This window comes from Panicum hallii, chromosome 1 (assembly GCF_002211085.1).
Source record: "Panicum hallii strain FIL2 chromosome 1, PHallii_v3.1, whole genome shotgun sequence".
In the NCBI taxonomy this organism is placed as follows: Eukaryota; Viridiplantae; Streptophyta; class Magnoliopsida; order Poales; family Poaceae; genus Panicum; species Panicum hallii.
This window is the reverse complement of record NC_038042.1, coordinates 50,492,194-50,520,113: the sequence shown is the minus strand read 5'-3', so window position 1 is coordinate 50,520,113 and position 27,920 is coordinate 50,492,194. Positions and strand designations below refer to the sequence as shown.

At 46.7% G+C, this 27,920-nt stretch overlaps 3 protein-coding genes and 1 pseudogene across 6 annotated transcripts; 2 read left to right on the top strand and 2 right to left on the bottom strand.

Annotated features, from left to right (window-relative positions):
- Nucleotides 1–80: 80 nt before the first annotated feature.
- LOC112884072 (probable metal-nicotianamine transporter YSL14) lies at nucleotides 81–4,488 on the bottom strand. Of its 4 annotated transcripts, none has more exons than XM_025949387.1 (6): nucleotides 3,853–4,488; nucleotides 2,375–2,538; nucleotides 2,190–2,287; nucleotides 1,944–2,078; nucleotides 1,505–1,694; nucleotides 81–1,397 (listed from the first exon to the last, which is right to left on the bottom strand). In XM_025949387.1, exons 1-6 carry the CDS (start codon nucleotides 4,313–4,315, stop codon nucleotides 285–287), a joined length of 2,163 nt encoding a protein of 720 aa, XP_025805172.1. In that variant the 5' UTR covers nucleotides 4,316–4,488; the 3' UTR covers nucleotides 81–284. The 4 variants fall into 4 exon arrangements, with proteins under 4 accessions (XP_025805172.1, XP_025805185.1, XP_025805179.1 ...); XM_025949400.1 differs by having other exon boundaries at nucleotides 3,849–4,032; XM_025949394.1 differs by lacking the exon at nucleotides 3,853–4,488 and adding an exon at nucleotides 2,954–3,830.
- Nucleotides 4,489–8,973: 4,485 nt separating this feature from the next.
- On the top strand, nucleotides 8,974–10,583 carry LOC112879008 (ribosomal RNA-processing protein 14-like). The gene has a single exon (XM_025943322.1). It carries the CDS (start codon nucleotides 9,028–9,030, stop codon nucleotides 10,207–10,209), a length of 1,182 nt encoding a protein of 393 aa, XP_025799107.1. The 5' UTR covers nucleotides 8,974–9,027; the 3' UTR covers nucleotides 10,210–10,583.
- Nucleotides 10,584–19,967: 9,384 nt separating this feature from the next.
- LOC112877487 (pentatricopeptide repeat-containing protein At4g36680, mitochondrial-like) lies at nucleotides 19,968–21,672 on the bottom strand. The gene has a single exon (XM_025942156.1). The coding sequence runs from the start codon at nucleotides 21,621–21,623 to the stop codon at nucleotides 20,232–20,234; it is 1,392 nt and encodes a 463-aa protein (XP_025797941.1). The 5' UTR covers nucleotides 21,624–21,672; the 3' UTR covers nucleotides 19,968–20,231.
- Nucleotides 21,673–25,226: 3,554 nt separating this feature from the next.
- On the top strand, nucleotides 25,227–27,335 carry LOC112898169 (annotated as a pseudogene).
- Nucleotides 27,336–27,920: the final 585 nt, after the last annotated feature.

Here is a 27,920-nt window from a genome sequence, read left to right as displayed (position 1 = left end):
CTGGCATTCCAAACGAGGCCTGAAATGTGATATATAAGCCTACTTTTTTTTTTGGAAGAAAAACGTGAAACATAAAGACATGAATGAGCTCAGAACTCAAAAGGCATAGCATAGTGATCTGGAGCACAAGCTTTTCCTCTTGACATTGGAGACTGCAGGAACCAGCTACGATCACTCCACATCAAAACATTTCTTGCTTTTCTACAAAGCAGTGCCCTGGGGGATACATTTTGTGCCGGTAATTACAGGACGAGGCGTGCTGCTCGCCGTTGCTCTCCCTACAATCACGACAATCCGAGGAAGCTGTCCACCTTGGCATTGGTTGCTCTCGACAAAAACTTCATGCAAATTGGGGGATTCACCTTAGCAAGAGCCAGAATGGACTGCGGCAGGGTCCAGATCCCGTCCCCGCAGATCAGCCCTGAGGCGACCGCGGGCCCGAACGCATCCGCCTTTGCCTTGTTCAGCCGCGCCCACACAAAGAGGATCGCGCTGCCCAGGAACATGTCGATGGCGAAGTAGGACCCGATGTAGAAGGGGATAGCCATCGCCATCGGCAGCGGGATGAACCTCGACACCCTTTGCGGGGCCAGGTCCCTCACCAGGTTGATGGCGATTGCCACCGCGAAGAAGATGTAGCAGAGGGTGAGGCAGTTCTTCGGCAGCGAGCCGAAGCCGTCCACGCCGAGGATGGCCATGTTGCGGTACACGATGGCGTAGGGCGCTGGGTACTCGGTGCCGCTCTCGCCGATGTCGCCGAACGCCTTGTAGAACAGCCAGAAGACACAGGGCGCGATGACGCAACCCATCCCCGTTCCGATCACCTGGCTGATGAACATAGACCTCGGCGACGCGAGCGTCAGGTACCCGGTCTTGAAATCCTGCATCAGGTCGGAGGCCGTGGACACGATGCTCATCATGACGCCACATGCGGCGAGCCCGACGAGCACACCGCCGTGAGCGAGGCCGGCCCAAGCGCCGAACACGAAGATGGCGAGCTTGCCGTAGGTGGAGGCGAGAGACCAGTCGGTGAGTCCACTTCCGTAGGCGTTGCAGAAGGCCAGCACAGGCGCCACCACATAGGCAACCAAAATGTAGTACCACTTGAGCTGCGGGAAGATCTGAGGAAGAGTGCCGATCGATATAGCCGCCACTGCGACATAGCCTCCATATGCAACTGACTTGGGAATTTGATCTTTCAGGAAAAGCTCAGTGCGACGTTCTTCGTCAAAGGATGCAGCTTCAGCAGTGGACATGGAGCTGCCAATGTCTGAAACGGGAAGCATGCTTTTTGAATTTTGCTGAACCATTGTTATGAAGCCCGCGATTGTGCGGATCAGCACCTTAATGAAGTTGTATAAACCATCCCCAAGAATCAAAGCAATGGAAATAAAAACCTGCAGTAGCAAGGAACCAGCAGACATTTCTGTTCAGGCAACACTGATTGATATAGCTTTGGCAAAAGAGGATCAGCCATAAGCACTTAAGCCGGATGAATGTTTACCCTGTAAGCCTGCAGTCCATGTAGACTTGAGTCTCCGATGTCAGCTGGGTACCAACTCCCCTTCTTCTTGGCAATGAGAGGCCACATTACACCCCATGAGAGGATACCGCCCAGCAGAACAGACACATTCACAATGTATGGGCAGATCATGCCAACTCCAACATATGTAGGAGAGAAGTCAAAGAAGAACCTGAAAAACAATAAGCCAAGTTCAGAATGGGAGACGAATACCTTGGTATTAACAGTTAACCAAATGGAAATACTGAGCAACAGATGCTTGGCATAAATAACCATCACTTTCCCTTTGCAACATAACAAGACACGACACAGAGGATCTGCAAGCTCTCTCATGGTTTTACCAGATATATAAAGTATAAGCTATTTCAGATATTGGACATATTACAGGCACCGCTGGTATTATATCTGTCACAGTTCTCACCTGTGTTTATAAGCTTCAAGACCCAATGTTGGGAAATTTTTGAATCCACAGTCATCCCCTGCAGTGTAGAACCACTGAAAAAAGCCCCAGAAAAAGCTAAACACGAAGTACTTGCCCAGTGTCTTTACTTGCTTCCTGAAATGTATCATTATCATTGTAAATGGAGTTGCTCGACATGAACCAGGTGGTGAAAACTATTTTTTTCGCAAGCTGAAAGTTGCCAAAAGCAGAACTGTATAGATGTACTTTGCAAGCTTGGCACCCTCAGGTGTGTGAAAACCATTGATGAGATATGCAGTGGCTGTGCCGCTTGGATAGGTCAGCTTGTAGTCGACAATCATAATCTGAAACGATAGTTCAACAGATAAAAACTAAGCTTCCTTGAATACAGTAACTTAGAATATAGTGGAGGAAAAAAATCGAAGACATACTTTTCTTAGGGGCACAAGTGCCAATAGCCCAATGAAACTGACAAGGAATAAGAACCCTATCATCCAGCCAAGGTGTGGATCCTTTATATTATTAGCATCTTTAGCCTCTGTTGCTTGTCTAGCTATTTTATCACTCATCCCAAATAGGTAACTGCCGAAGCCACCTGATCAATTGGAAAAGAAAAAAAAGGCTATAAGCCAGTTTGCATAATTTGTTGGTTTTATTGCAAGATACAAGCTGATGCAGTTATGCAAGTCAGCTGATCAGAAAATTAAAGAAATAAAATGATTTTCTTTGGACAGATAATGCAAAAAAACAAGACACTTGTCTCATGCATAAAATGATTTTATCAGACTATGACCACTTAAAATACAGATAATCATTCATCACTCAGTTTCCTGGAAGCTTTGTTGAAGACTTGCAGCTTTGCAAGGGAAGACAAATGCAGAATTTAAACTTGTTGATAAGAGTAACTTCTTATTCCAGCTAGACCAACTTATACATGTGGACGGTTTCATTGCAAAATTTCAAATTATTGTACGCAGCGAAACTAATGGCTGCCACATGATAGAACGTACCAATTAACATGGTTCTCAAATAAGCCGGCAGATCATAATAGTTGTTTATGCTCGATGACCATTGCTTTCACATGCATGTGCCATGTCTGCCAAACAAAAAAAAGGAAAAGAAAAAAGCAATGTATGCACCATGCATCTATTTTAAGGGGAGGAATCAACTGATGCAGGCTCATCCATTCCAGCTTGTCCTGAATACGAATGGCAATTTCTTGGCCAAAGTTGCTCACCTAATTATCAGCGCCAAAAAAAATAAAAATATATTGTTGACTTCTACGCATTGTTTATTCAGGAGATACCCACGAATTTTCGTCAATTTCGTCCTAGTCGCTTCACCACTCAATCCGTCCCTGAGACCACATAATCACCGTCCAGTCCACCTAACAGTGACACTGAACAAGAAGTCCAATCCGAAGAAGGTTTCAAGTTTTTGAGTCCTTTACTAATCGTTATCTTTGCTGGTTGTCCAGTCCTATACCAATCGTTCCTCTTTGTCGAGAACTCTACTTTTGCGTCGATATTGAAAGCTATTGGTTGGTGTTTTCCTCTGGGGCAAAAGAACAATCGATTCTCTGAAGTTTCAGGCTTACCAACTACAACAAGCGCTATGTGCCCCCCTGTAAACTCCCTATCTGCTTCATACTCCCACATCCAAAATTCACTACGCACAAACAAAACAAAGCGATTGCTCTACTGTTCGTTCAAACAATTCGGACGACACATGAGCGATTCAGACGAAGTTGAGCATGAAATCGACCCAGCAACCGCTGCCAGCAGCCCGAGCGCTGCAACTACAAGTCCTTCGACCGATCCTAATGAAGCAGACAACGGTAGCGACAGCAAAATACGAAGTCGTCCCAGCGAAGCTTAATTCGGGGAAGGGGGGTTGGTTAATTACCGACCGCTGAACGCGATGCCGTAGGCGGAGACGACGCAGGTCTGGATGACGGTGTTCTCCTGGCGCGTGAAGGGCTGGCGGAGGAACCCCATCCGCTCGGCGGCGGCGGTCCACATGCGGACGAAGAAGAAGCCGAGCAGCCCCGCGGAGACGTTGAGCGAGGGGATGATCCCCGTGGTGAGGTTGAGCTTCATGACGATGACGCTGAACATGACGGCGAGCAGCGCGGAGACGACGAACGCCCGCAGCGTGAGCTGCTCCCGCCACGACGGCACCGCCTTGTCCGCGAACACCCGCTCCACCGACGCCGCGTCGCCATTGCCGCCCGCCGGCCACTCGCCGCCCCCGGCCTCGCCCGCGCCCTTGCCCGCGTGGCGGTGCCGCAGTTCCGGTGACGCGCCCGCCTCCGACACCTCCTCGTCTCCCCCGCCCCTGCCTCCCGCCGCGGTGGTGGCGCGCGCCGCCATTTGTTTGGCCGCTCGCTCGTGCTCGCCTGCTCCGGTTGGTGTTGGTGTTGGGTGCCGCTGCCTTTTGGAGGGACGGCCCGGGCTGGGAGACTTTCGGCAGAAAAGAAGAAGAAGAAGAAGAAAGGGTGGGGGGCTGATGCGCTGTGCAGTGGCTGTATGTATGTACAGAATACAGATGTACCCGCGCTCGATATTTATTGGAGCAGCCGGTGGGCTGTGTCGTAGTGGTGGGCCCCACAGTCGAGGTTAGATGGTGGCCGTCGGATGGGATCCGACGGCGGCGGAACGGTCCTGCGAGGGGGGGGGGCGCTGCGGGCAGGTATGGACATCGGCAACCTGGAGGGGATTATTTAACGGCACTGTGTCCTTCCGTCTCAGTATTTTTTATTTATTTTCTGAGATCTCGATGGGTTCGAAAATAATAACAAGAGAAATCTGGGCTCGCGACGTCGGATAAGCACATCAGGCCAGCCATGGCGGCGTATTATCGCTTCCTCTATCGGATGGTTATCTCGCCTGCATTATCAATACGAAATCTTCTAGCTAATCGCTTCCTTTTGTTTGTTCCAAGCATCTTCTTGGTGGCAATCATTGTGAGCTTGTCGCTGTCCCGTCGAGAGCGGAACGCACTGGCGAAGGCATGGCACGGCACCATTTTTTCCCCCTGTGATGTGCGGAGCAATTTCTTCGCGGCTTTCGACGCAGACGACAAGCCGGGCTGTCAGCGCCTGGGGCCGGGGGCCACGGCCCACGGCCGCCACGACGCGTGGACCACGGTTTTTGGAAGGCACAAACACCATGATGAGGACGTTCTTCCGGTCCTCCGCCCTTCAACTTGTGCAGTTCCGTTATCGCCTTATCGGACGCGCCGCTTCTCCGGCTGCCTCCAGTTAGTGCAGTGTGTGAACACTGTTCAGATGCTGTTTACACATGATCACATCCGCGTCGCCGGAAAGTCTACGCTCTTCTTTTCAAGAAAAAAAAAGAATGTCTACGCTCCTTGTGTACCGTGTACGTATAACGTGGACATGCTCACCACCATTGCCGCGTCGCCGGCGCATTCACGCCGAGGATCAGTCCCTCGACTGTCCGGGACGCAGACGAGCTCTGCCGTCGCCCTCGAGGGCGGAGACCTGCTCCTCCAGTTCTCTCTTCCCGTGGCGTGAATGATTCATCCAGGGACGGGCGGACACCCACCTCCGCATGTGTGAAAGCTATTAGGCGGCAGCGTCCGAGCGGCGGGACGATCGCCCCACGGGCCCGGACGCTGGCGCCGCGGCACGCTACACTACACGCTACGCCCTGCTCGCGATCGCGATCTCTACAGCGAGACGGGGTTGGATCCGCCCGCCCGTGCATTATTGATGGCCGCCGCGCCGGCCCATGCCGGGATGCCCCTGGGAGTCCTGGCTGCTGGGGATCATCTGCTCCTGGGATCCGAACTTACTGCGTATCCGCATTGGTAGGTTAACATAAGACGCCGTCGTCTGACGAGGGAGCTGCATGCTGTAGTGCAGTTCGATGGCAGCTTGGCATGCGAAGTTTTTATTTTGCAGCGTCCCTGTCGTCCTGCTCTCTGAATGAGATTAGGCGTCCGGTGTCGTCCTGCTGAAGATTTCGACGGGGTTTCGTGTCCACAAAACTAATCGAGCCACGGGCCCATTCCTCCACTAGTAAAATCCGTAAACAGCGTGCGCGCTCATGCGAAATTCCTCAACGAGGCCGAGGTCAGAGGAAAGCGCACCGCGGAATGTCCCCCAGAATCTGCCGAGGCTGCACGCCACTCGTGCGCGCTCGCCCGGACGCTCTCGCAGCGGGACCCGACCAAGACCAACCCCCGGTTCGTGGCGCTTTCACGGGCGCGTCACGCACGCTTGCGAGTGGCCGAAAGCAACCGCGCGCGATTAGACGACGAGGTTTCCTGCATCTGCTCTGCGGTCCGCGCCGGGGAGTCGGATTCCTGTATCGAGACGACAGCACGGTAACACTGGATTTGAGAGAGAGAGAGAAGTTTTCTGAATAATACAGAGATCAAGGAAGAAAGCGGAAGGCCGCGCAAGTTGCTTCATAATGCATCTTCTTGTTGACAACTTGCTTGCTGAAAGGAGTGGAGAAATTCGAGCTTCCGCTTCTCCATGCGTCGGCGAAAGGGATCCAGGCCCTTCCGTCGTAGCCCGCCGCTAGCTTCTCGTTTCGCGCAAGCGGCGACCGGGCTACCCGGCTAGCCGCGTCGTCGCCTCGTTGGGCTGGGAGGACGATGCCCGCGCGCCGAGGCGAGCCGCAGCAATTAGAAAAGCTCATGCGTGATCCTAGTCGTCACGCAGGGAAAGAGGAAAAAGCAGAATGGCGTTCTTCGCTGTCGCGTAACACGAGTCGAAAATACAAAATGGTGAATGCCAGAGTGTCTCAAATTTTAGTTTTCCAGACAGTTTTAACTTTCTAGCACCATTTCAATTTATTTTTTTCATAACTTAATAGTATCAAGTTGTTCCAACACTCTGAGCTTTCAAGGTTTCAACAAGAAATGCAATGTTGGGGGTGGATTTTTCAGTGGCACATCAAAAGTTACAAAAAGGAAAATAGGTACAGTCTGCGGATGCTTGTGCTTTTTGAAGGATCCTGTTCTAACATGGAACTTTGAACACGGAATAAAAGTTTAGGATCGGTAAGACTTTAAACAAGGGGAACTTCGGAACCCTTGGTTGAGCGGGAATCCAAACTTCTAAGTCAGCGGAGAATAATTTCCAGCTGAACATGCTCAACTTAAATGGAATCTACTCGACATTCACCACCAGCAATTCAGCATGAGACAGTTACTGCTTGCTTGCCTCCAGTTAAGTACTTAAGTTGAGCATCTTCACCACATACTGATGTCAAATTTTATGGTTAGGCCCAGCACATGAAAACATACCCTTTTTTGTTAAGCGAACACTAAAAATGATATTTACAAAAATATAAGAACCAAACCTTCTGTTTAGCAGGTAATAGTTAATTTGAGTAGGGGCGCATACGACCTAGGAATGGCACACATATTGAGAATAGTGAATTACTTGTCAAAAATAAACCAACCGATTTTTAACATTTTTGGAACGCTGCACGATTTTTTGTTTTGAACTCCGTTGCCCTTCTTTCGTGAGAGGAAAAAATGTATGTGCAACGACTAGTGCTGATCAAATAGGATTGTTGGGCAGGGGCAGAATTGGGCCATATATTCTTGGTGGGCCCTTCACCCGGATGGTAGGAAAAGATTTTACCTTTGAACTTTGCCTCGAGTCCGCGTTTCATCCCTGGATAATAATATCGTCCGACTGGACTTCTTAGATTCACGATGCCGGACACATGACCTTCCTGACTGTTTTCTGTCGTCGGTGGTTTTTCTTCATTTCTTTTAGGTTTATTTTAGTTGAATCTTTAAAAAATTATAGTAAATAAAAAGAATCATAAAATAAAAAATCTAATTTTTTTACTCCACATGAGTAGATCCATGCACTGAATATATGATATAATATAATTTAGTAAAAAATTTATTATACTTTTAGATATATATATTTTTCTGTAATTAATTCATAGCTACAGTTCCGTGGTCTAATTATGGTAAAAATTTTATGGTCAATAAATCATTATATAATTGATATGTAGTAAAAATTTCATACTCATTGGATCAGGTACGCCTGAGTTATAGATTCAGTAGTTTAATTCCAAGCTCTAGTTTGGAACTCAGGCATACCTGATCTAATGAGCTGAATTTTTTAGTACAGCTTAACCATATAATGATTAGCCCACCATAAAAATTTTATCATAATTGGACCACTAAAACTGTAGCTATAAATTAATTACAGAAAACCATATATATAAAAATACAATAATTTTTTTACTAAATTATATCATATCATATGTTCACTGCATAGATCTACTCATGTGGAGTCCAACAAAATTAGATTTTCTATTTTATGATTTTTTTATTCACTATAACTTTTTAAAGATTTAGCCAAAATAAATATAAAATAAAAAAAGAAAAACCACTTAGAGAAGGTCACGTGTCCGGTACGAGTCCAGTCGGACGATTACATTGCCTATGGAGGAAACGCGGATTTAGGGTGCGTTCGTTTCCTGGGGCCTAAAGTTTAGAGGGGTCATATTAAAGAGAATCTTGTCATTTAGAAGTATTAAATAAAGTCTAATTACAAAACTAATTGCAGAACCTTAGAGCTAATTCGCGAGACGAATCTAATGAGGTATATTAGAATCTAATGAGGTATATTAGTCCATGATTAGCGGATGATTACTGTAGCATCAATGTGGCAAATTATGGATTAATTAAGCTCATTAAATTTATCTCAGGAATTAGCACCCATCTGTGCAAAAAGTTTTATAAATAAATTTTATTTAATACTTTTAAATGATAAGATTCTCTTTGATATGAGATGAGGAAACGAACACACCCTCGGTCCAAAGTTCAGGAGGCAAAAGAACTTTTTCCAAAAAAAGAAGCCCACACGTTGCAGTAGGATTGTTGGGGGCAGGGGCAGAATTGGGCCATATTCTTGGTGGGCTTTTGGCTTCACCAGGGTTGCTAAAAAGAGAAGCCCACACATTGCAGGAGCATCTAACTTGGCCCAAGAAAACCCAATACTCATACAAAAACCAGTTGCCCACGCGTACTCCAATTCCTCCAAACCCTTGCCGAAACCCTCCTCCAAACCCTCGCCGCGATGGGCAGGAAACCCTCCCCCGCCGCCGCCGCGGCGGTCGACGACGAAGACCTCGCGGCAACCATGCCAGCCGACCTCCTGACCGCGGCCGACTGCGGTGGCGTCCACGGGCACGCCCTCTTCTTCGACGCCCTCGTGCAGCTCATCCCACCGCGCTTCTACCTCCCGTCCGGCGATGAGGACCGCCCCTGGTACCAGGGCCTCTCAAAGGCCGCCAAGGCGGCCATGAAGGCCCAGTCCCGCGCCAACGTCAAGGCCGCCCGCCGCGCGCGCCTAGACCCCTCCGCGCCGCCGGCCTCCACCCTCGAGCTCCTCAAGAAGTCTGTCGCTGACCAGGCGGCGGAGGAAGAAGATGACGACGATGAGGAGAACTCAAGAGAGGAGAGCACGGAAGCTGGGGATGAGGCAAGCTCCGAGGATGAAGACGACGATGAGATAGAGGAGGAGGATGAAGACGGGGATGAGAAGGATGAGATGCCTATTGCTCCGGCGGCAGTGGTGTCCGAGGATCGGTCGGTGACCTATGAGGAGCTGCAGGAACGGCTTCGCCGCCGCATCGCGGAGCTTCGTGGCAACCGATGCACCAGGCCTGAGTTCTTGAATAAGCCCAAGAAGGAGAAGGGCAAGAAGGCAAAGGGGAAGAATGAGAAGAGGGGAAAGGGCGAGGGCAAGAAGAGGAAGCGTGAGGATGGCACCGAGGATGCAGAAGGCAAGGATGGGAAAAAGGCCAAGAAGGCTGAGGAGAAGCCAGATATCATGTATGCTAACGTTGTTGTTGACCCAAAGGAGGCGAGGCGCAGGAAGAAGAGAAGGATTAAGAACAAGAAGAAGGAGCTGGAGCGGGCTAAGCGGATGCAGGAGGCGAAGCAGGATCCTGAGAAGGCGAACAAGATCGCGTGGGATACAGCAAGAAGACGGGCTGCTGGGGAGAAGGTGCATGATGACCCCAAGTTGATTAAGGAGAGATTGAAGAAGGAGGAAAAGCGGCAGCAGAAGCATGCTGCTCAGTGGAAGGAGAGGCAGAAGACTGTGGACAAGCAGAGGAAGGAGAAGCAGAAGAAAAGGACAGAGAACATCCGGGAGCGGGCACACCAGAAGAAGATGCGCAAGATTGAGAAGCGTGAGAAAAAGCTTATGCGCCCTGGATTTGAGGGCCGCAAGGATGGTTATGTCAACGAGTAACATCTATGTCCAAGGTTGTCCAGGAAGTGGTTTACCATGTTTTCTTTGAGAACTTCATTTGCTGATATGGGTAGTTGGTGCTTGTAATAGGTTACCAATTCATGGCTGCTAAAATGCCTTAGCTATTGCATGAACTTTCAATATTTAGCAGCTCTACAGAAGAGTTTGGAGTACTTATATAGCTGCGTTCTCTTTTACCAAGTCATGCCTTGCTAGTTCTTTCCAGCACATTGATCAACTGGCATTGCTGAATTGTGCTTCTGTGGATGCCTGTTTCGTTCTTTATATCATTAGTGATAGATAGTGCTTCTGAAATGGTGTTTGACTGGGGACCAGAGTGAATCAGAACTGCTGTAGCAAACTTGTCATCTTAACATGCATATGTTGGAATCTGGATACTAATGGTCTCTTGTATTCTGTAAACGTCGAATGCTTTGTTTGTCAATTATTTATTGATTCATTACAGAGTGTAAATCACACAAACATACCTTTCTTAATTGCCATTTTTATTGTATCACACTGCATTTGTAATATATCTGCCTGAAAGTTCTGTATACTCTGTTATGATAATCAAGCTAATGTTGCAAGCTTCTGCTGCTCTGCTTGCTGAAATTTTCTTTCATGTCTTTGTCCATTGTTGCTATTATGTAAACATAATGAAGGTTCCATATTATGACGGTGAGTTATTTAGAAGATGATCTGGATGTAGGTTTTGATCACAATTGACAATACCAGAAGCCAAGAACTTCGATCATTCATGACGCCATAGTGAATTCAGTAGGCTTAACTCTGAAACAATTTCCTTAGTTTTTTCAATCCTTGGGATGTCTCTTGATGATACCCATTTTTTTATGAATGTTAGATTTTGAACTGTTCACTTGCTCATTTTTCATTTTTCATGTTTGCTGTTAGCTTCCAAATGGTGCTTCCTTTCTCAAGGTCTGAATCAACATAATCCGGTGCAAAAGCTTCTTCTGGTTTCACATGCTCTTATGAATAGGCAGATCGAACTGCATGGAAGTATGAAGTTCCTTTTAGTCTAGACTTGTTCCATTTAACTAATTTGATAGTTGGATGATGTCCACATGTTGCAGTGAACATTTAAAGGTTGATTTGCAATTAATTCAAAGTCTTTTTCATTGAACTGCTATTTGAACAACCGAGATATATCCTATAGAACTTTCAATCAAGGTGATCTGATCGACACGTGGCTTCCTCTAGGCTAGACATGTCACCTTCCCAAATCCCAAGACTCATATAACTGCAAGAACTGCACAACAAGGTTACTGCAAATAATTCTGGGTTGCTGCCAATATGTTGCTCTTCCTTTCCACTGCAATCATTTTCTTTCATGATATGAACAGCCTTTTCTTTCTTCAGCCACATTCCGGTGTAAAAGCATAGGGCAGCTGGGCCCATGTCATAATAACAGGTGAGCTCCCCACTTGGAGATTCTCCAGAGCACGCGTCCATGCATAAGATGGTTATCTTTGCATATTTCTTATATAACATTACATGCTCTGATGTTTCTTTATATTTTTGCTGAGTGGCTGACCTTCCAATTTGTGAAGTTACATTAAGATATAATTAAGTTACTCAATTATGTTTTCTTTCCAACTGCTCGCAGTTCTACCTCATGTGAGACTTACTGATTTAGCTCTAGCTGTTTTTTGGATCATTGTAATAAACAGAGTCAGCTTCTTGCTGGTAGCGGACCAGAGTCAGTTTGGGGATAATTACATTGTGATATTATTATTGATCTTGAGGGTTACCAGGTACGCATACTCTCCTTGTAACATGCTTAGGGCATCTTCATGCCAATTTTTGGTAAAAATAATTGCTCTACCTGACATGGGTACATGAATAATGCAGTCATGCAGACATCATTCCAAACTGGATAGGCACATACTTTCCTTAATGGTCAAATAGTGCTATTTCTAGGCACATGTTTTCCTAATGGTCAAATCACACAGAAAGCCCAAAGCTGGCCTTTCATTGTACATGTTTTTACTTAGTAGCCTGTATGGTTGCGGGCTGATGCTCAGCAATGCCTCAATTAGAGTATCAAAGTATAGGTGTTTCTGCTTCCAATACCTCTCATCGATGTTCCAAGACTATCTGCTATTGAATCATATATAGGCATCACCTAAACATTCTAATTCCAGCTTTGTTACAAAAAGCTGGACTCCACCCTCTAATCAAGCTTTGAACCATTCTTTGCAGCATGCATATGTTGTTGCTTTTTGGAGGTAAAGGAGTGACAATGTTATGCTAAATAGAGTGGCTCACAACCCGTATCAAAGTTATTAACCAATTAATGTTGCCTATTTTCTTTCTTTTATGATGTATTGCTGTGTAATTCTTCATAGTGCGCCAATATAACAGCTCGCAAATGCTAGCTATCTCGCTACCTTGCTCTGATAGACATTGATCGGATTTTCTTTGCTGCCAAATGCTAAGTGCTGCATTAGGTTGTGACCCCCAAACCGCTCCAAGGACCGACACAATCATGGCAATATTTGGTCTGTTGGTTGTGATTTCCGAGCTGTTTCCATTCTCCCACCTCATCCTTTAACGATTTGAGAATAAGTATTTTGTGACTTTGCTAGGATAAGCTTGCGCGGCATGGGCCTGAGTGTCATCGACAATCATCAGCACCTGCTTACATGCTTGACCGTCTGATCAGTGTGAGACAATGGAAACAATAAATGAAGTGCCATTCAAGGCACTCTTTCTTTGTTTTTTTTTTCTTGTTGTTCTATTGTCCCCTTTCATGTTATAGGATATAATGTCATAGCGGCAAATGTTCTGCATATGTTGTGGGAATCAAAATTGCATGCCTGGATTTGGGATGCCTCTTTGATGCTGTGTAATTATCAATTTATGCTTTGCTTCTGTTGATCTGAGCCGAGGAGCTACTTACCGTGCATGATGAGCTGTCTGATCATGTTCTGATTAACCACATCCCTTGTCACCTTGTCAATTTCCCAGATGGCACCCCGTAGCCTCACTACATGATGAAGAAGCTGTCTGAACTCAGAGCATCTCCGGTGGGAGGTGCAGAGAAGAAATTTACATATATAAGAGCACCTTGGGAATGTAACAATTCCATTGAAATTTTTACCGGGAATGGTTTATTTTTCCTCATAAAAAAGGAAACATTTTAGATCATTCGTACTGGGAACAAGATAAATTCCCGTGTTTCATATTGGCGCACTCAACCAAGTCTGAATTGGTTGGGCAAAAGTGATCACTGGACAAGTCTGAATTGCGAACTCAACCATCGCTGTTTTCCAGTAGCGGGCGGGTCGGTGCATCTCCTGCGCCACTCCTCACTACATCACCAGCCATGATTCCCGTCCGTTTCCAAGCCATGCCAGCCTGCGTGACTCTCTGTCGACAGGCGTCCATTTGCCATGGAACACGAGTTATTGCACTACTGGCGAATGGCGATGAGTTCCTCCAAACCTCGACGTTTCTTCTCTGAAGCCTGAACCGATTAGGAGATGCCGGAACTAGATGTCGGTCGATGGCACTGATGGGGATGAGGAGGCGGGCTGACCAGATCGAGATCGTGGCCATCCTCTCCTCCTCGGATGAGCGAAACCAAGGGCCTTAACCATGAGTACGTCCTGAAGCTAAACGGCACAGCCGCATGGCGGCGAATGGCAGTGGCCACCATGGGAGCGTCACGGCCTGTGTCTTCTCAGACCCTCCCGTCGTTGCCTCCAGCTGCCGTCCTCCGCAGAAGCATGGTGTTGGATCCTCCATCTAGAATAGAGGCGGTGGAGGCCTACCTGTTACCGCTGGCACGACAGTCGGCCGCCGGTGGTCGGAGGTGGAGGTCTCGGCCGTCCAGGTCACAAGTCCAACATTTTACAAATAACCTCCTAAATCGGACCGTGATTAATAATCGTGATCCGACGTTTTATATAAAACACCCTATACTGGATCAAATTTATACAGATTGGTCCCTCGCTCTCGCCCCGATGGCCATGGCCGGCGGCCGCTTTTGGCTCCGCTGGAGACATGGATATGCGGACAGGCCGCGCCCGGTGGTGCAAGAGCATCGTCTGCCGCACTTGCCTCAACTCGTGACCGTCCTCGTGCTCCTTATCCATGCTCCCGCTCTCTCCCCTTCTCCGCCTCCGGCTTCGGCTCAATGGCGAGAGCTTCCTGATCTAACTCGCTTCAAGCGGGCGCAGGCGGAGCGACTTCCCGTGGAGATCGGACCGGTGCGCTATTGCTCCAGAGATGGCTGGCCGGCCGGCCGGCCGTCCCAGCTCGCACACCCACATAAGGCACAGATGTTTTCATGGTTCGTCTATGGCATTGGGCAAATTCACTTGCAGCAAACTTGATTAATTGGGCAGCAATGGATGCTGTGTGTCAGCATTGTGTATGGAAAATGCATCTCTGCTCGTACTGGCCTTGCGAATTACATGCTGACATTTTGTTCAATTCTCCAGTCCCCTGGCGCTAGTTGTGCACGACTGGTTACTTTCAGGTTGCTAGTGTTCTTTGTGTCTTCAGTGCAACCCTTTCTTCTTTGCCTTGTGATTTCACTTGGTGAAAGAAGATTCGGCAAAGCTACATCCCGTGCGTCCGGACGCATCGGACGTGGGAGGCTCGAAATATCCAGCGGTACCACAGCTTTAATCCTCAGCCGCACACAGTATTGCCGTATCTACTTCCCCCATCAACTGTTCCTCTTTATTTGGATGTGGGTGATTAAACTTTAATCCCGTCACATCGGATGTTTGAATACCAATTAGGAAGACTAAATATAAATTAGTTACAAAACTAATTGCATAAATGTAGGCTAATTCATTATACGAATTTATTAATCCTAATTAATCCATCATTAGCACATATTTATTGTAGCACAACATTGCCAATCACATGGACTAATTAGGTTTAATGGATTCGTCTCGCGAATTAGTCTTTATTTATACAATTGATTTTATAATTAATCTATATTTAATACTTTTAATTGGTGTCAAATATCCGACCTAATACGATAGAATTAGGATTAAAGTTTAGTTCTCCGATCCAAATAGGCCCTAATCCTGAGCTCTCCCCACTCCTGCACCACCGTCTGACCGACCGACCGCTCGCATGCTGCTCTTGACGACGGGACTACAACTTCCTATCCCCACTGGGAGAAGAAATCGAAGAGGGGGATGACGTCTTCTTCACTCATGGCGCAGGCCATGGTCTCGACCATGTCGTTGGATTGCAGTAAAGATAGTGGGCCGGACGCAGGATGGCAGGAGTAGATAGCGATGCGAGCAAGGCCGTCGACATTCCCAGTGTGGCTTGGAGCTGATGGTGTCAACACGGAGTCAACGGTGCTGAGCAACAGCCTCCTCGATGGAGATGATGAAGCTCCTACTTCGTGACTCATCCTGAGCATCCAGCTCTCCCATCGCCCCTGTTTCATGCTCAGCGACGGCCATGGAAGGAGCGGAGGAGTGTTTGTAGATAAGTGAAGATATTTCTTCTCAACAATTATGTTGTAGTAGTTACCTCGTGTTGTTACGGTATAGATTTTTGGATGTTGCAAGTGCTATATATGCGTGCGATATTGCAGTTATATGCATCCTGTGTGATGTAGCATGATTGATTTTTAAGATGTTTAACTATTGCAACCGCTGGCTTTTGATGTTGCATTTGTTGATTTTTCATATTGCATTGTTTGTTTTTAGTGTTTCATCTATACGAGCTCAAGCTCACCAACCATACGTTGATTCGTTTGGAAATGTTGCGTGAAACAAGTTCTGATGTTGAAGTGGAAATTTTACTCCTAGAGTAGGATGTTTATATTGAGATATTTTTTTACGCATATTTTTTTAATGTTGCAAATATTTGATTTAGATGTTATGACGGAGTGTTCCATGGAAGTTTTCCTATTGGACGTGCGGACGCTAGCAGCGCCGAAGAAGATTATATTTGTGGCTCAGCGCACTACTGTACAGCCTATGGGAAACTGTAGCCACACAACCTGATTTGTGTAGCTAGTTACTGCTGCAAATGAGTTACATTTCTGTATTTCGTAATATGAATTTTTAAATGTTTGAATGTGATATTAAGGGGTTATTTGTTATCTCAAAAATGTAAAAGCTTCTGTCATGTAGAAATTAAACAAATCCTTGTAGTTCCACGAATTCAGTGCAACACTCTTGAGTCTACTGATTGTTAGAGTTGGAATTTAAAAGGCATTACTTGAGCAGTTGTGACTTGTGTGATTGCAGAGCATTGTTTGGTGAATTCTCTGTGGTAGTTCGGTTGATTGAGCACCGTATGATTCTGCGTGCAGGTCCATTTTGAGGACTGCAAAAGTGTACTCATCTGAACATGAAAGAACTGATGTGTCTTTCCAATGTACTGTGCAGCAGATTGTGTTGCTAGTGCTCCAAAATGTGCTGGGTGCAGAAAAGAGCACCACAAGATGAGTTCGATTATCAGCAGGCCGTGATGAGCAGCAAAATATGGGCTCGAATTGTTGGGTGCCACTACGAGTATGAGCAGAAAATCACACCTTGAGCAACATAAGAAGAGCAATCCTTGCCAGTTGCCACAAGCCTGAATATTGAATCGCCATTCTCCCATGTCATCTTCGATTCATAAAACTCTTTCACGAACAACTTGTAAATCTCAAGAAAACGAGAACACAGAGCACAATAGCAAAGCTCCACGAATTCAGAGTCAGCTCAGGTATTTTGAGGCCCAAACGAACGCCAGAACGAGACGCCGTTGGGGCCCGTCCACGCCGAGCAGTTGCTTGAGCTGAAGACGAGCAGCAGGAGAGGAGAGATTTTGAACATCTCCATCCCCTTCCCTTGGGATGCGCCAGACTGAGGGCTCCTGAGTCCTGCAGCGAACGTGGCATGGCGGCGCCGAACTGTGGCGAACTGGCGACTGGGCGCCGCTGGGCTAGGGACGTCCGACGTGTGGGAGCTCCGGCTTCTGTCCTCCGTGAAGCTTCCCTGGAGCATTCTCCATCTGTGCCGGGCGGGTGAGGAAGCGTCTCCGGCTCTCACGGGCTCGCCATCGTCGACGGGCATCAGAATTGGTTTGTTCAGAAAGCACCATCCAATAATTTACAGAAAACCCCTAAATTGGATCGCGACGGGGGGTTTATATAAAACTGCGATCCAGTAATTTACATAAAGCTCCCTAAACCGGATCGCTATTAATAATCGCGATCCGATATTTTGCATAAAACCCCTACATTGTTTTTACAAATTAGACCCTCTTCTGTTTCCCGTGGCCATGCCCTTTGCCTTTTCCGCTCCGATGACGGCGACGGCCGCCGTGACCGTCGGAGAGATGAATTTGACGGCGAGCCACGGCCGGTGATGAAGAGGATCCTAGTTCGATCTACCTCTCATCGTTCCTCTACTGCCGCCCACTCATGCTTTATTACTCTGCTCCCTCCTTCGCTTCCCTGCCTCCGCCGGCGGCAGCGGCTCGCGGGAGCTCGACGGAAAGAGATTCTTGTGGCTCTTCTGTAACCAGATGGCGAGCGAGCTGCAGATCACCAATGCCATCATCCTCGTGCGAGAGGTTTAGTCGGTGCGCGCTGAAGAATGGGGAATCTCTATCCGCCTCGTTACGGAAGTGAACGACTTGTCTCCTCACTCTTTTTGAAAGTCTCCTAACTTGTTTTCCGCCGTGCGGTTCGTCTTGCCGATGGTCTGAACCACCATGGATGAGTCTCTGAACCGAAGGCTAATGTGTCACTCAAGTGCCGAATCACGTGGCGATTCCAACGCACGATTTTGGTTACGGGCTTACGGCATAGTATTGTTCAATGTGAATATGAGCAGGCAGGATCACGGCTTGGTCAACAAATCGAACAGATAATAATTTTCCATTGATAAGCAGATCAAGAAAATAAATTTTCATTCAAAGATAATACAGCAGAGTCATCGTTGTGATCGGCATTATTCCGTATAACCTCACATTCACAAAACTATCACCACCAACTCGCAAATCTCAATCTTACAAGAGGACCATCAGAATTCAGTGGAAGCACCTGACACAAGAAGAAGATCGAGAGTACATTACAGAGCACACAACGCTGACAGCGTGACACGAAGACTGGAACGCACGACAGCGTAGCTCCAGGGCTTGAGCTCATCTAACTCTCAGGTCCAAACAAACGCCGCAACGGCAACCACGGCGGCGGCGACGCCCAGCAAGTGGCCTGCGCCATCAGAAGGGCCCCTGTCCTGTCCCCGCGGCGCCGCTGTTGCCGTACTGGGCGCTCACGGCCCCGAAATGTGAGGCGACGCAGGCGACAAGCAGCAGGAGAGCAGCAACCAGCTGCTTTGGAGCAGACAGCTGATGCCGATTCATCCTTCTGGGTTCAGAACTCGGAAACCCACACTCTTGTCTTGTGTACCCAGGAAGCAGATTGGATTATATAGAGCTCACACACATGCAGCTGGTGTGGCAACATCGAAGTGGCAAACAAGATTGGGAGCATAGTTCGCGCGTGATGGGTAGCAACAAGAAGCTCTGAATCTTTCTATGGACTGGAGCGTTGTTTCCAACCGGCCGTTTCGACAGATCAGTCTGACGGTTTCAGTCCAGTGCTGCTTGCCAGTTGCCACATTTGGAATTGGAGCCTGGATCGATGGATTTGGATAGTTGGGTTGCGGCATATTCGTTTGAAAAATCGATGAAAATGGACAATTGGTGGATAATTACAAAGGTGAGGACTTGCTTTTTTATGTGCTCATGCGGTCCATTACTGTATGCAGCTTGATCATTAACATCGACAGTTCCAGTTGCAAGTTTCCTCTTCCATGGGCCATGGCTCTCTAGCAATCAACTTCGATGATAATGGGCCAATTTGTTCTCGTGATTCTTGAGTGGATGCCAAAGCCTGGTGCAAACTAAACATCAGCTCATGAGCCAAATTTCCAAACAAAACACCGGCACAACACACACTTAAACCGCAGTCATTCAGCAGCCGTGCCCCCTCCACCTTTTTCCGGGCTTGGGACCGGGCAGTGTTAGGCCCGAAAAGGAAAGAAAAGGATCCAATCCCCAGCAGCAGGTTTGCCAGGGCTTGAAGCAAACAGCTCGTTCAAGTAGATTCGTCATACCCCTGCTCTGTTAAAACTCAGTAGCCAACTCGATCCAGGAAGAACGACCATTAGCCAAAAGAGTGAGAGCGTCAGAGAGTGATCTAATTTCTGCTCGAATTCCATCGCTCCTAGCTACATTCATCAGTCCTCAAAGGGAAGTTTGCGACGCCAGCACAACCTCTGCGAGCTAACAAGTTCCCCATATCCAGCGGCGACCGTGGCTTGTTGAGATCCATGAATGATAAGAGGGCCTTCATTCAAACCCTAGACCGTGTTTGAACTAGAAGTAATTTTGATGACAATTTACATTGTATCGCTTTAGTTTCTTGAACATGTAACAGAATTTGCTTGTGATATCCACAAAAGCGCCACCTAGTTTACTCTTAATGTTGGGTATAAGGATAACTCATTCCATAAAACCTGACTAGCTACTATCTTTATTGCCTTGTTTTTTCCCAAATGTTTGATGATGGACCATACTCTCCATTATCCCCATTTGATTCTTCTTGTAAGCATGCACCCAAATGGCCAAATCCAACCAAGCCAGGAAATATACAACAGAAGGTGCATGCCAGAATTGGTAACGCTATGATTCTTGCTGAAAAAAACTGACCAGACATGCCTTATAACAACTATATGGCTATAAGGGCACACATATGAGAAAGTTCCAGCTGCATGAGCCTGGAAGCTTACGGGGCTATGGCAGACTCGATGCAATCTTATAAATCCACCAAGCAATGCAGTTTCTGCCAATTCACCTCTCACAAAAAGAGCATTGATACTGAAAGTTCAGAGGAAGGCAACAAAAATGCCAAATCCTATGCAGTGATGCAGGTTTGTCAAATCTTTGTCATCAAATGATTCAGACATTCTCAACATCATCCTAAACACACTAAACTTGAAGAACATGATAATACCCAATTAGGCAGGACCTCGTGGCACTTCCTTAGGCACAGACGCTTCATCATCACTAGATTCTTCTGATACAGCAGTTTCCTCAGCAACAGATCCTTTAAGCTCAAATGTCTCTGCATCTGCAGCAACAGACTTTGCCTCAGCAACAATTTTTCCAGATGTACATTCTGAATGAGAAGCATCTCCGCTATTTGAGTCCAACCCAAGCTCCTCCTCAAGCTTCTTCCACCCAGACAGTAAAAAGTTTGGGAACCTCTTATGCATCTCCGCAGCAACCTTCTTCGCCTCAGCCACCTGGCCTCCCTTTACCAATCCCTCAACCAACCCTTTCATTGTCCTAAAATCTGGTATCTTGTTCTTCTTCAAGCTTTCCACAAAGATGCCCAACCCAGCATCAAAGTCGCCATTTTCACACAACGCTGCCAACATGTGCTTGTACGTAGCAGCATTTGCAGAGCACCCCTTCTCAGCTAGTGAACGATACAGAACCATGGCATCCTCCAATTTTCCATTCTTGCAATAGCTAGTCACGAGGAAATTGTAGGTGATGATGTCTGGCTTTACTCCATCTGCTTCCATCTCCTTCATCACCTCCATAACCTCTTCCAGCTTCCCATGCAGTCCGAAGTTCGTGACCTTCACATTATACGCCGCCACATCAGGCTTGCATCCACCCTCCACCATCTCCTTCCACAAGAGCTCAGCCTCCTCTGCCTTTTTCTGCTTATACAACGAATCGATTAATGTGGTGTATGTTTTGGTGGTCGGTGAGATACCTTGCTCACGCATCTGATCCAAGGTTTGCTTCGCCTTAGCATGGTCTCGATTCATGCAGTATGCTTTGACGAGGATGCCGTAGGACGTGTTGTTGGGGGTGATGGAGAACTCCTTGGAGAGCTCGGCGAAGAGGGCGGGGATTTGATGGTGGCAGCGGCATCGTAGTAAGGTGGAGAGGAGGGCGTTGAAGGGGAGCGGGGAGATGGGGGTCGGGAGAGACGGCGCAGTGGAACGGAAGGCGTCAAGGGCCTTCTCGGGGAGGTTGGCAGAGGCGTAGGAGCACAGTACGGCGGCGAGGTAGGGCTCGGTCGTGCACGCAGGGAGATAGGAGGAGATGAGTGCCTCCGCATCGGCGAAGCGGCGGGCGCGGGAAAGGCGGCGCGCGGCGACGGAGAGGGCGTTTCGGGTGGCGCCGGCTGACATGGAGGATTTGTCGATGGCCTCCAGGATGGAGACCGCGCGGTCTGGATCGAACTCGCGGCGGAGGCGCTGCTTGGCGTTGGACACCGAGATGGTGCCGGGGTCGGTGCCGGCTGTGGCGGTGGAGAGCGCATGGGAGAGGCGGAGGCCGTGGGCGTGGGCGCGGCGACCGTGGCGGAGGAGGATCGCGAGCGCAGCCATTTTCGTGGGCGACGGCCGACGGCGAGGAGCTGGAGAGGTTTTGGTTTAGGTTTTGTGTGCCTAGCGTGGCGGAACATAAGTACTGGGCCGGTTGTTCAAAAGAAAAAAGTACTGGGCCGGTTCTTCAAAAAAAAAGTAATGGACCTAAATTGAGTCGTGTATCGCGGACCCAAAACTTGGGGTCCGAATAGCAGTAACTCGCGGAACTTTTTTTTTAAAAAAGGGATTAAAAAAAATTAAAATTCGAAAAAGGGGAGCCGGATGGGGGAAATTAGGAAAATGGGTGCTTCCCGCCCACTGAACGGGCGGGTAGCGTGGGGCCGGGGACCTCCCGCCCAACCAGCGGGCGGGATGTCCCCCGAGGGCCTCTTCGCAAATAATTTTTTCGCGGAGAGGTCCCTGGGAGGGCATCCCGCCCAACCAAAGGGCAGGATGTTGTGCTTAGGGGCATTCCGCCCTTTGGTTGGGCGGGAGGTCCCCCCATGGGCTATATAAGCCCCAACCTGCCCTGAAAATTCCATTTTATCCAGCAAAAATCAGAAAAAAGAGAAAGAGAGGAGAGGAAGAGAGAAGAGGAAGCGGCGAAGCCCTGTCCACACGTCGATTTGGAGCTATTTTCTCATTCTAGCCGTATAAATACTTGAAAATGACTATAATTTAGGAAATATTTCTTAGAGTAGTTATGTTTTGAATAGTTTTTAGTATTTTTATTTATTTTTAGTATAATTTATAATCTGAATAGTTTAGAATCTATAAAATATAATCTGAAATTTAGGATCGTCGTTCGTTGTGTATTAATATGTAGTATAACTAGTTTATTAATGATTGACAGATATATCTTTCAAGAGGGGTATTTTCAGTATATATTACGGAGAAGGAAATGTGATTTATGGGCCGAATAGGGTAGATTTAAGTGAATTCAACTGTGCGGTTAGAGGAATTACCAGGCCGCACGAGAGAACATTTGAATCCCTATGCAACTGGTTAATGAGAGGATTAAGGATTAATCAGGAGACACACACTGTGAGTGTTCAATGCGTCATAAATCGTACCACTCACGCTTTGATCTGGGAGCTGATGCCACTTGCAAGCAACGAGGACTGGTTAACTTATCTGCAAAATGCAAGTCATTGGCAATGGCCACTGGTACTCCTTGTCATTTAGATTGTACGTTGCAAACGTTATCGTTTAACTATCTTCGTACGAGTTTTAGATACCGTAATCTTCTTTGGAAAAATGGACCAGGAGCATAATATTATAGATTTTAGAACTTTATAGGTTTTAGAACTTTGACTATATATTAGATATTAAATAATATCACATTAGAGAATAACAATAGATTTTTATTAGAAAAGGGTTATAATTAGGTTTAGTTAACATTTCAAATTTGAAAAATTCAAGACAAAAGAAGTTAAATTTACATCAAATTTGAGTTTGAAACTTTGCACAAAGGTACCTAGAGTTTATAGAATAGTCATACCAAACTTCATAAACAACAAAGCATGAAATCCTAAAGTTAAGCATAAACTTTCCTTAATCTTAATTTTAAAATAGGGGTAAAAGTATTTTGTTTCAAACTAAACTCCATTAACAAAAGTTATAGAGTTTGAAATCTAGTTTCTAACAAAACTAGTTTTGCTATTTTTGGATTTTTCTGTGAATTGTTACGAATTTTGGAAGCCAGAAAACACACACACATGAAATAGCAGTGCACCAAGGCGGCAGGCATCCCGCCCAGTGGCCGGGCGGGAGGCATCCCGCCCAGTGGCCGGGCGGGAAGCCTGCTTCAGGGATCTCTTCGCGAATAAAAAAAGTTTTCTTATTCGCGAAGAGATCCCTGTAAATTTTTTTTGAGCATCCCGCCCTATGGTTGGGCGGGAGGCTGCTTTCCGCCCTTTCAGCGGGCGGGAGGCACCCATTTCTCTAAATTTCTCCAACTGGCACCCCTTTTTCAAATTTTGTTTTTTTTAATCCCTTTTTACAAAAAACTCGTAACTCGCGTTACTGCGATCGGAACCATCGCAGAAGCGCCCGCCGCCGGTTTGTTGGGCCAAATGCTCCGTTCTTCTCGGGCCGCCGGCCACCCGCTCCCCACCGGTCCTGAAACAAAAAATTTTGTTGCATCGCAGACGAGAGCTGGAAAAAAAATGTAAGTGGAACTGAAACTTTTGTTGCATCGCAGACGAGAACAAAAGTTTTCTATTGGAACAAATGTAAAATTCTGTTACAATGGAAATTTTTTTAGAATTTGCTATTTGAATTTGTTGCATCCAACTGGACCATTGGAACAAATTGTTCCATTGGAACAAATATTAGAATTTATTCAATTGGATCCAATCGTAGTATTGGAACAAATTGTTTCATCGGAACAAATACTAGAATTTGCTCAATTGGATCCAATCTTACTATTGCATCCTAGTGGAAAGAAAAAAAAGTAAAAGAAACAAAAGAAAATGGAAGTAAATCTGGAACCCACGGCATGACCAGCAGGAATCTGTCATAGTGTCCGTAGAGGTGTCCGGGCCTCCGGAGAGCGCATGACCTCATGACGATGTGGGCTTGGGAAAGAATAAATGGGCCAATGAAGCCTGGTTAGCGCGCATCTGCGACAAACGCGCGTGACTGGGAATCTCTACTGCTAAGAAGCACCTAGTGTCCAGGTTGCAACCTCGTGGCTCCGCCTCCCCGTGATCTACTAACTTCGTATCCTAGCCGTCCGATCAATCCTTCCGTACAATCTGCACCGCCCACTCCCTCCTCCCCGACCCGCTTCTAACCCCCGCATCTACCGACAGTACCTCCCTCCGAACCTCACCGCCATCCCCTGCGCTCCACCACACTCCGCCCTGCCCCTCGTGCCATCCTCCCACTTACTCCACCCTCCACCTCGCGACTCAATCCCTGGGCCACAACCGCCACCAACGCCCCTCCCCAATGCGCCGACGCTGCTCCACTCTACACCTCGCGACTCAATCCCCTGCGCCGCAACTGCCGCCACCGCCCTCCTCAACGCGCCACCAGCAGCCCTGGACCCCGCCTAGCTGCCATCGCCGTACCTGCTCGCCCACTGCCTGCCACACATTTCTTCCCCTGCTCATCGAACAGGCTCGCCGCGCCGCCAACCAAGGCCCACGCCTCCCTTCCCCAACCCTTAGCCGGCCATTGTGAGGCGCCTCTTTCCCCGAACCCGCAGCTAGCCCTCGCTCCCCACCGTCGTCCACTGCCCGCCAATGAGGACCCACCGTGCATCTTGCCATGGAGGGTGGCGACAGGACCAATAAGCGCACTGACCACCACCGCCACGATCTTGGGCTCCTCGCCACCGACCATCGCCGCTCCCTTTGCCTCCTCCTCCTGGGGTGTCTCCGAATGCTGCGCCGCCACCGACGTCAGCGCCGGCGCCGGTGCCTGTGCATGCTTCAGCGGTCGCATTGACTACGCCATCGTCACCCCTACCGCCGCCGCCGACGGCACGGGGATGCGGAGCAGATCCCATTGCTCCGTATATCTTGCACATGCGGCAGAGCCACAGGCTGCTCCTCCGAGGCTTATGCTTTTGTTTGTTTTCAGTGTTGCCGATTGTTGGTTGAAGATGAGGGAGCAATGGCGAAGCAGACGGTGAGCTCGTGGGAGACAGTGAGCTCGTGGGCCGACCAGAGCGATTGGAGGAAGGGGATGGATCAGGAGCTTGAACCCCCGGTGCAGCCATTCTCAAAATCAGGCCCTGCGTTGATTTATTCCCTTTATCGTTTGTTAATTGTGATTATTATCTTTTTTCTCCATGCGCTTGATTATCGGTGCAGTATCTTATGGTTTCGGTTCAACTGAATTTACATGACTAGGACCAGCACGTACAATTGGGTATCCTTGGTTGATTATAGGTCCCGCTACCTCCTTTTTTTCATAAATTTCTCGTTATATGTGATATGCTCCTTCAGAATATTTTATATGTATAATGCTTGTGGTGTTAGTGAAATAATTTGCACACACTGATATGCTAATTTCTCTTGGATACTGGCATGTCAACTTTACCTGGATATAAATTGGCACATTCTTTTAAGTTGATTCATTGCTCATTTGATTGAACTTGTGCTAGTAATTGGTAAAGAGTTCAAGACAAGGCAGCAGCCAATTTGGTTGTATAAACACAATACATTTCTTTTCTTTAATCCAGTTATTTCTTATAGATAATCTATGTATGTTACTTTATCTCATATATTGTTATGTGTGATGTGGTTAAAGAATAGCTACTTCATAATGGTGAATTTTATCAGTTATCTTTTATGGTGCATTATCCAAAAACTCAATGGTGCATTGCTGGAAACTACAAATGAAACCTAAAAGGTGCCCAAGAATGTGAATTCAGTCCATCAGAAGGAAACACATTCAAGATGTCTTCCTGCCATGTCTGATGTGTCCCTGAGCCGAGAACCGTGAAACTCCTAGGTCTCATGAGAGCTCTAATGTAACAGATGCAATGAGGTATGCAAACTTTGTACCATCTGCTACTGATATTGATAATATTACTGAATAAGAAATGTAACTATTCTTATGTCTGAAGATGTTGCTGCTCTCTCTCCTCTCTCTATATTGTAGAAAGTAGTAACGCAACCAGATTAATATTTTGGATGTTTAGGCTTCATCATTGCAGTTCTTCAAAAACAAATGATGAGTTGCAGTCTTCAACTACTTCCCTTACAATTAATATCGAAGAGTTGACAAATGAGAACATTACTGAAGCTTGTGCGCAAGATGAAGAACACCAAACTTTAGATCCTGCTAAGGATTTTGAACAACATAGGATATCAAAAGAAGATTTCTTACATCCATCAGAGGATCCAAAGTGTGCAAAGAATGACAATGTGGCTGCCATGAAAATTTTAATATCTGATAAATATTTCCTGTTCCAGAGCTCCGAGGATTCTATATCACCCTCTAACAAGATAAGAGACAGCGTGAACACACCATCTATGGAGAAGTCCTGAAAACTGATGCAACTATTCATGCCACCAGAAAGAAGGTACTGGAAAACAATGATTCAGAGCTGGAGCTCCCAAGCTTGTCCTATTGGTTGAAGCCTGCAAATCCTAAGAAGCCATTTAGAGATGAGGTCTCGATAGGCGACGGGTCCCATTCAGCTAAGAGTTCAGATGAGTACATGCCTATTATTGGAATGGTCGTAGCACACTGAAAAGATAATGAAAAGATAAAGAGTCAGTAAATTTCACTCCTAAATGGTTTGATGGAAATGACATCCCCAATCCAACAAAGAAGTACAAAGAAGTAAAGTTTGCCTCTATTTCTCTTGATTTCTGCTAACACTCAAGTAAAATGGACTTATCTAGAGTAAATAGTGTTTACATAGGCAGGATCAAAAGGTGAGTTGGCATGCAACACTATTTGGGGCTTGAGAAGGATTTATCTGAAGAGAAGTTAAAGTTTTTAGATTTGCATTCAATTTTGCATTACATTTCATTATCATCGAATTGCATGTAGCTCTGCCATGAGTTTTGTTGAAACCCTTAATAGTGTAGTCTTATATTTTCTTTTTTTCCCTTTCAATGCTCCAACAGGACTGCTCGAGTGGAAAGACGTCTCAGTTTTGGGAGCGGAAGATGAGGAGAGTCATACCGCTAAATCTAACCACCTATATACTACCGCTTATGCATGAAAAATGCTGTGCTCCACGACTTACAGAAGCTTTCAGTATAAGTAAAATTTTCCTACTGTCATGCTTCTTATTGATGGCATTTGCACAGCCCTCTGTCATTCAGTAGGTAGCATCCAGATGTGATGTTTCAGTTGATTGCTTTATGCTTTTCTCAATGGTTTAAGATAAAATCAACATTGATATAGTTGCTGCCAAGGTTCACAAGTATTGTTGGCAGCTTCTACTACTCTGTTTTGCTTGTGATGGTATCTATTTTGCCTGGCTTCCTGCTTGATTGACATGCTTCACTCTGTAGTGGTATATGAGACATTGTAGGTTAGTGAATTCTACTAGCTCCGTGTGCACTATGTTATGTCAAATACATCTTTGCTAGGTTTTTATTTTCTGTGTTTTTGTGTTGATAGAGAGATTCGGAGGAGAGTTCTTTCAAAGAGAAGGACAAGAACAACAGAAAATTAATGCACTAAGTTTATTATAGTGATATATTTTGTTTATTGGACGTCACTAAGTAAATGGTTTACTTGGGATTGGTTTTGAGTCCGACAGTGAATATTGATATAAAATAGAACCAAATTAAGAAAGATATTTGGCATGTTAGATACACTTTTTTCCATCATCTTTAATAT

What these genes read in the sequence shown, in the direction of transcription:
- LOC112884072 (XM_025949387.1), bottom strand. Translation starts at nt 4,315, where the DNA reads ATGGCGGCGCGCGCCACCACCGCGGCGGGAGGCAGGGGCGGGGGAGAC. An exon ending in CTTGAAGCTTATAAACACAG is followed by an intron (nt 1,695 to 1,943) that starts GTGAGAACTGTG and finishes ATTGTTTTTCAG; the next exon opens with GTTCTTCTTTGACTTCTCTC. An exon ending in ATGGACTGCAGGCTTACAGG is followed by an intron (nt 1,398 to 1,504) that starts GTAAACATTCAT and finishes TTGCTACTGCAG; the next exon opens with GTTTTTATTTCCATTGCTTT.
- LOC112879008 (XM_025943322.1), top strand. Translation starts at nt 9,028, where the DNA reads ATGGGCAGGAAACCCTCCCCCGCCGCCGCCGCGGCGGTCGACGACGAA.
- LOC112877487 (XM_025942156.1), bottom strand. Translation starts at nt 21,623, where the DNA reads ATGGCTGCGCTCGCGATCCTCCTCCGCCACGGTCGCCGCGCCCACGCC.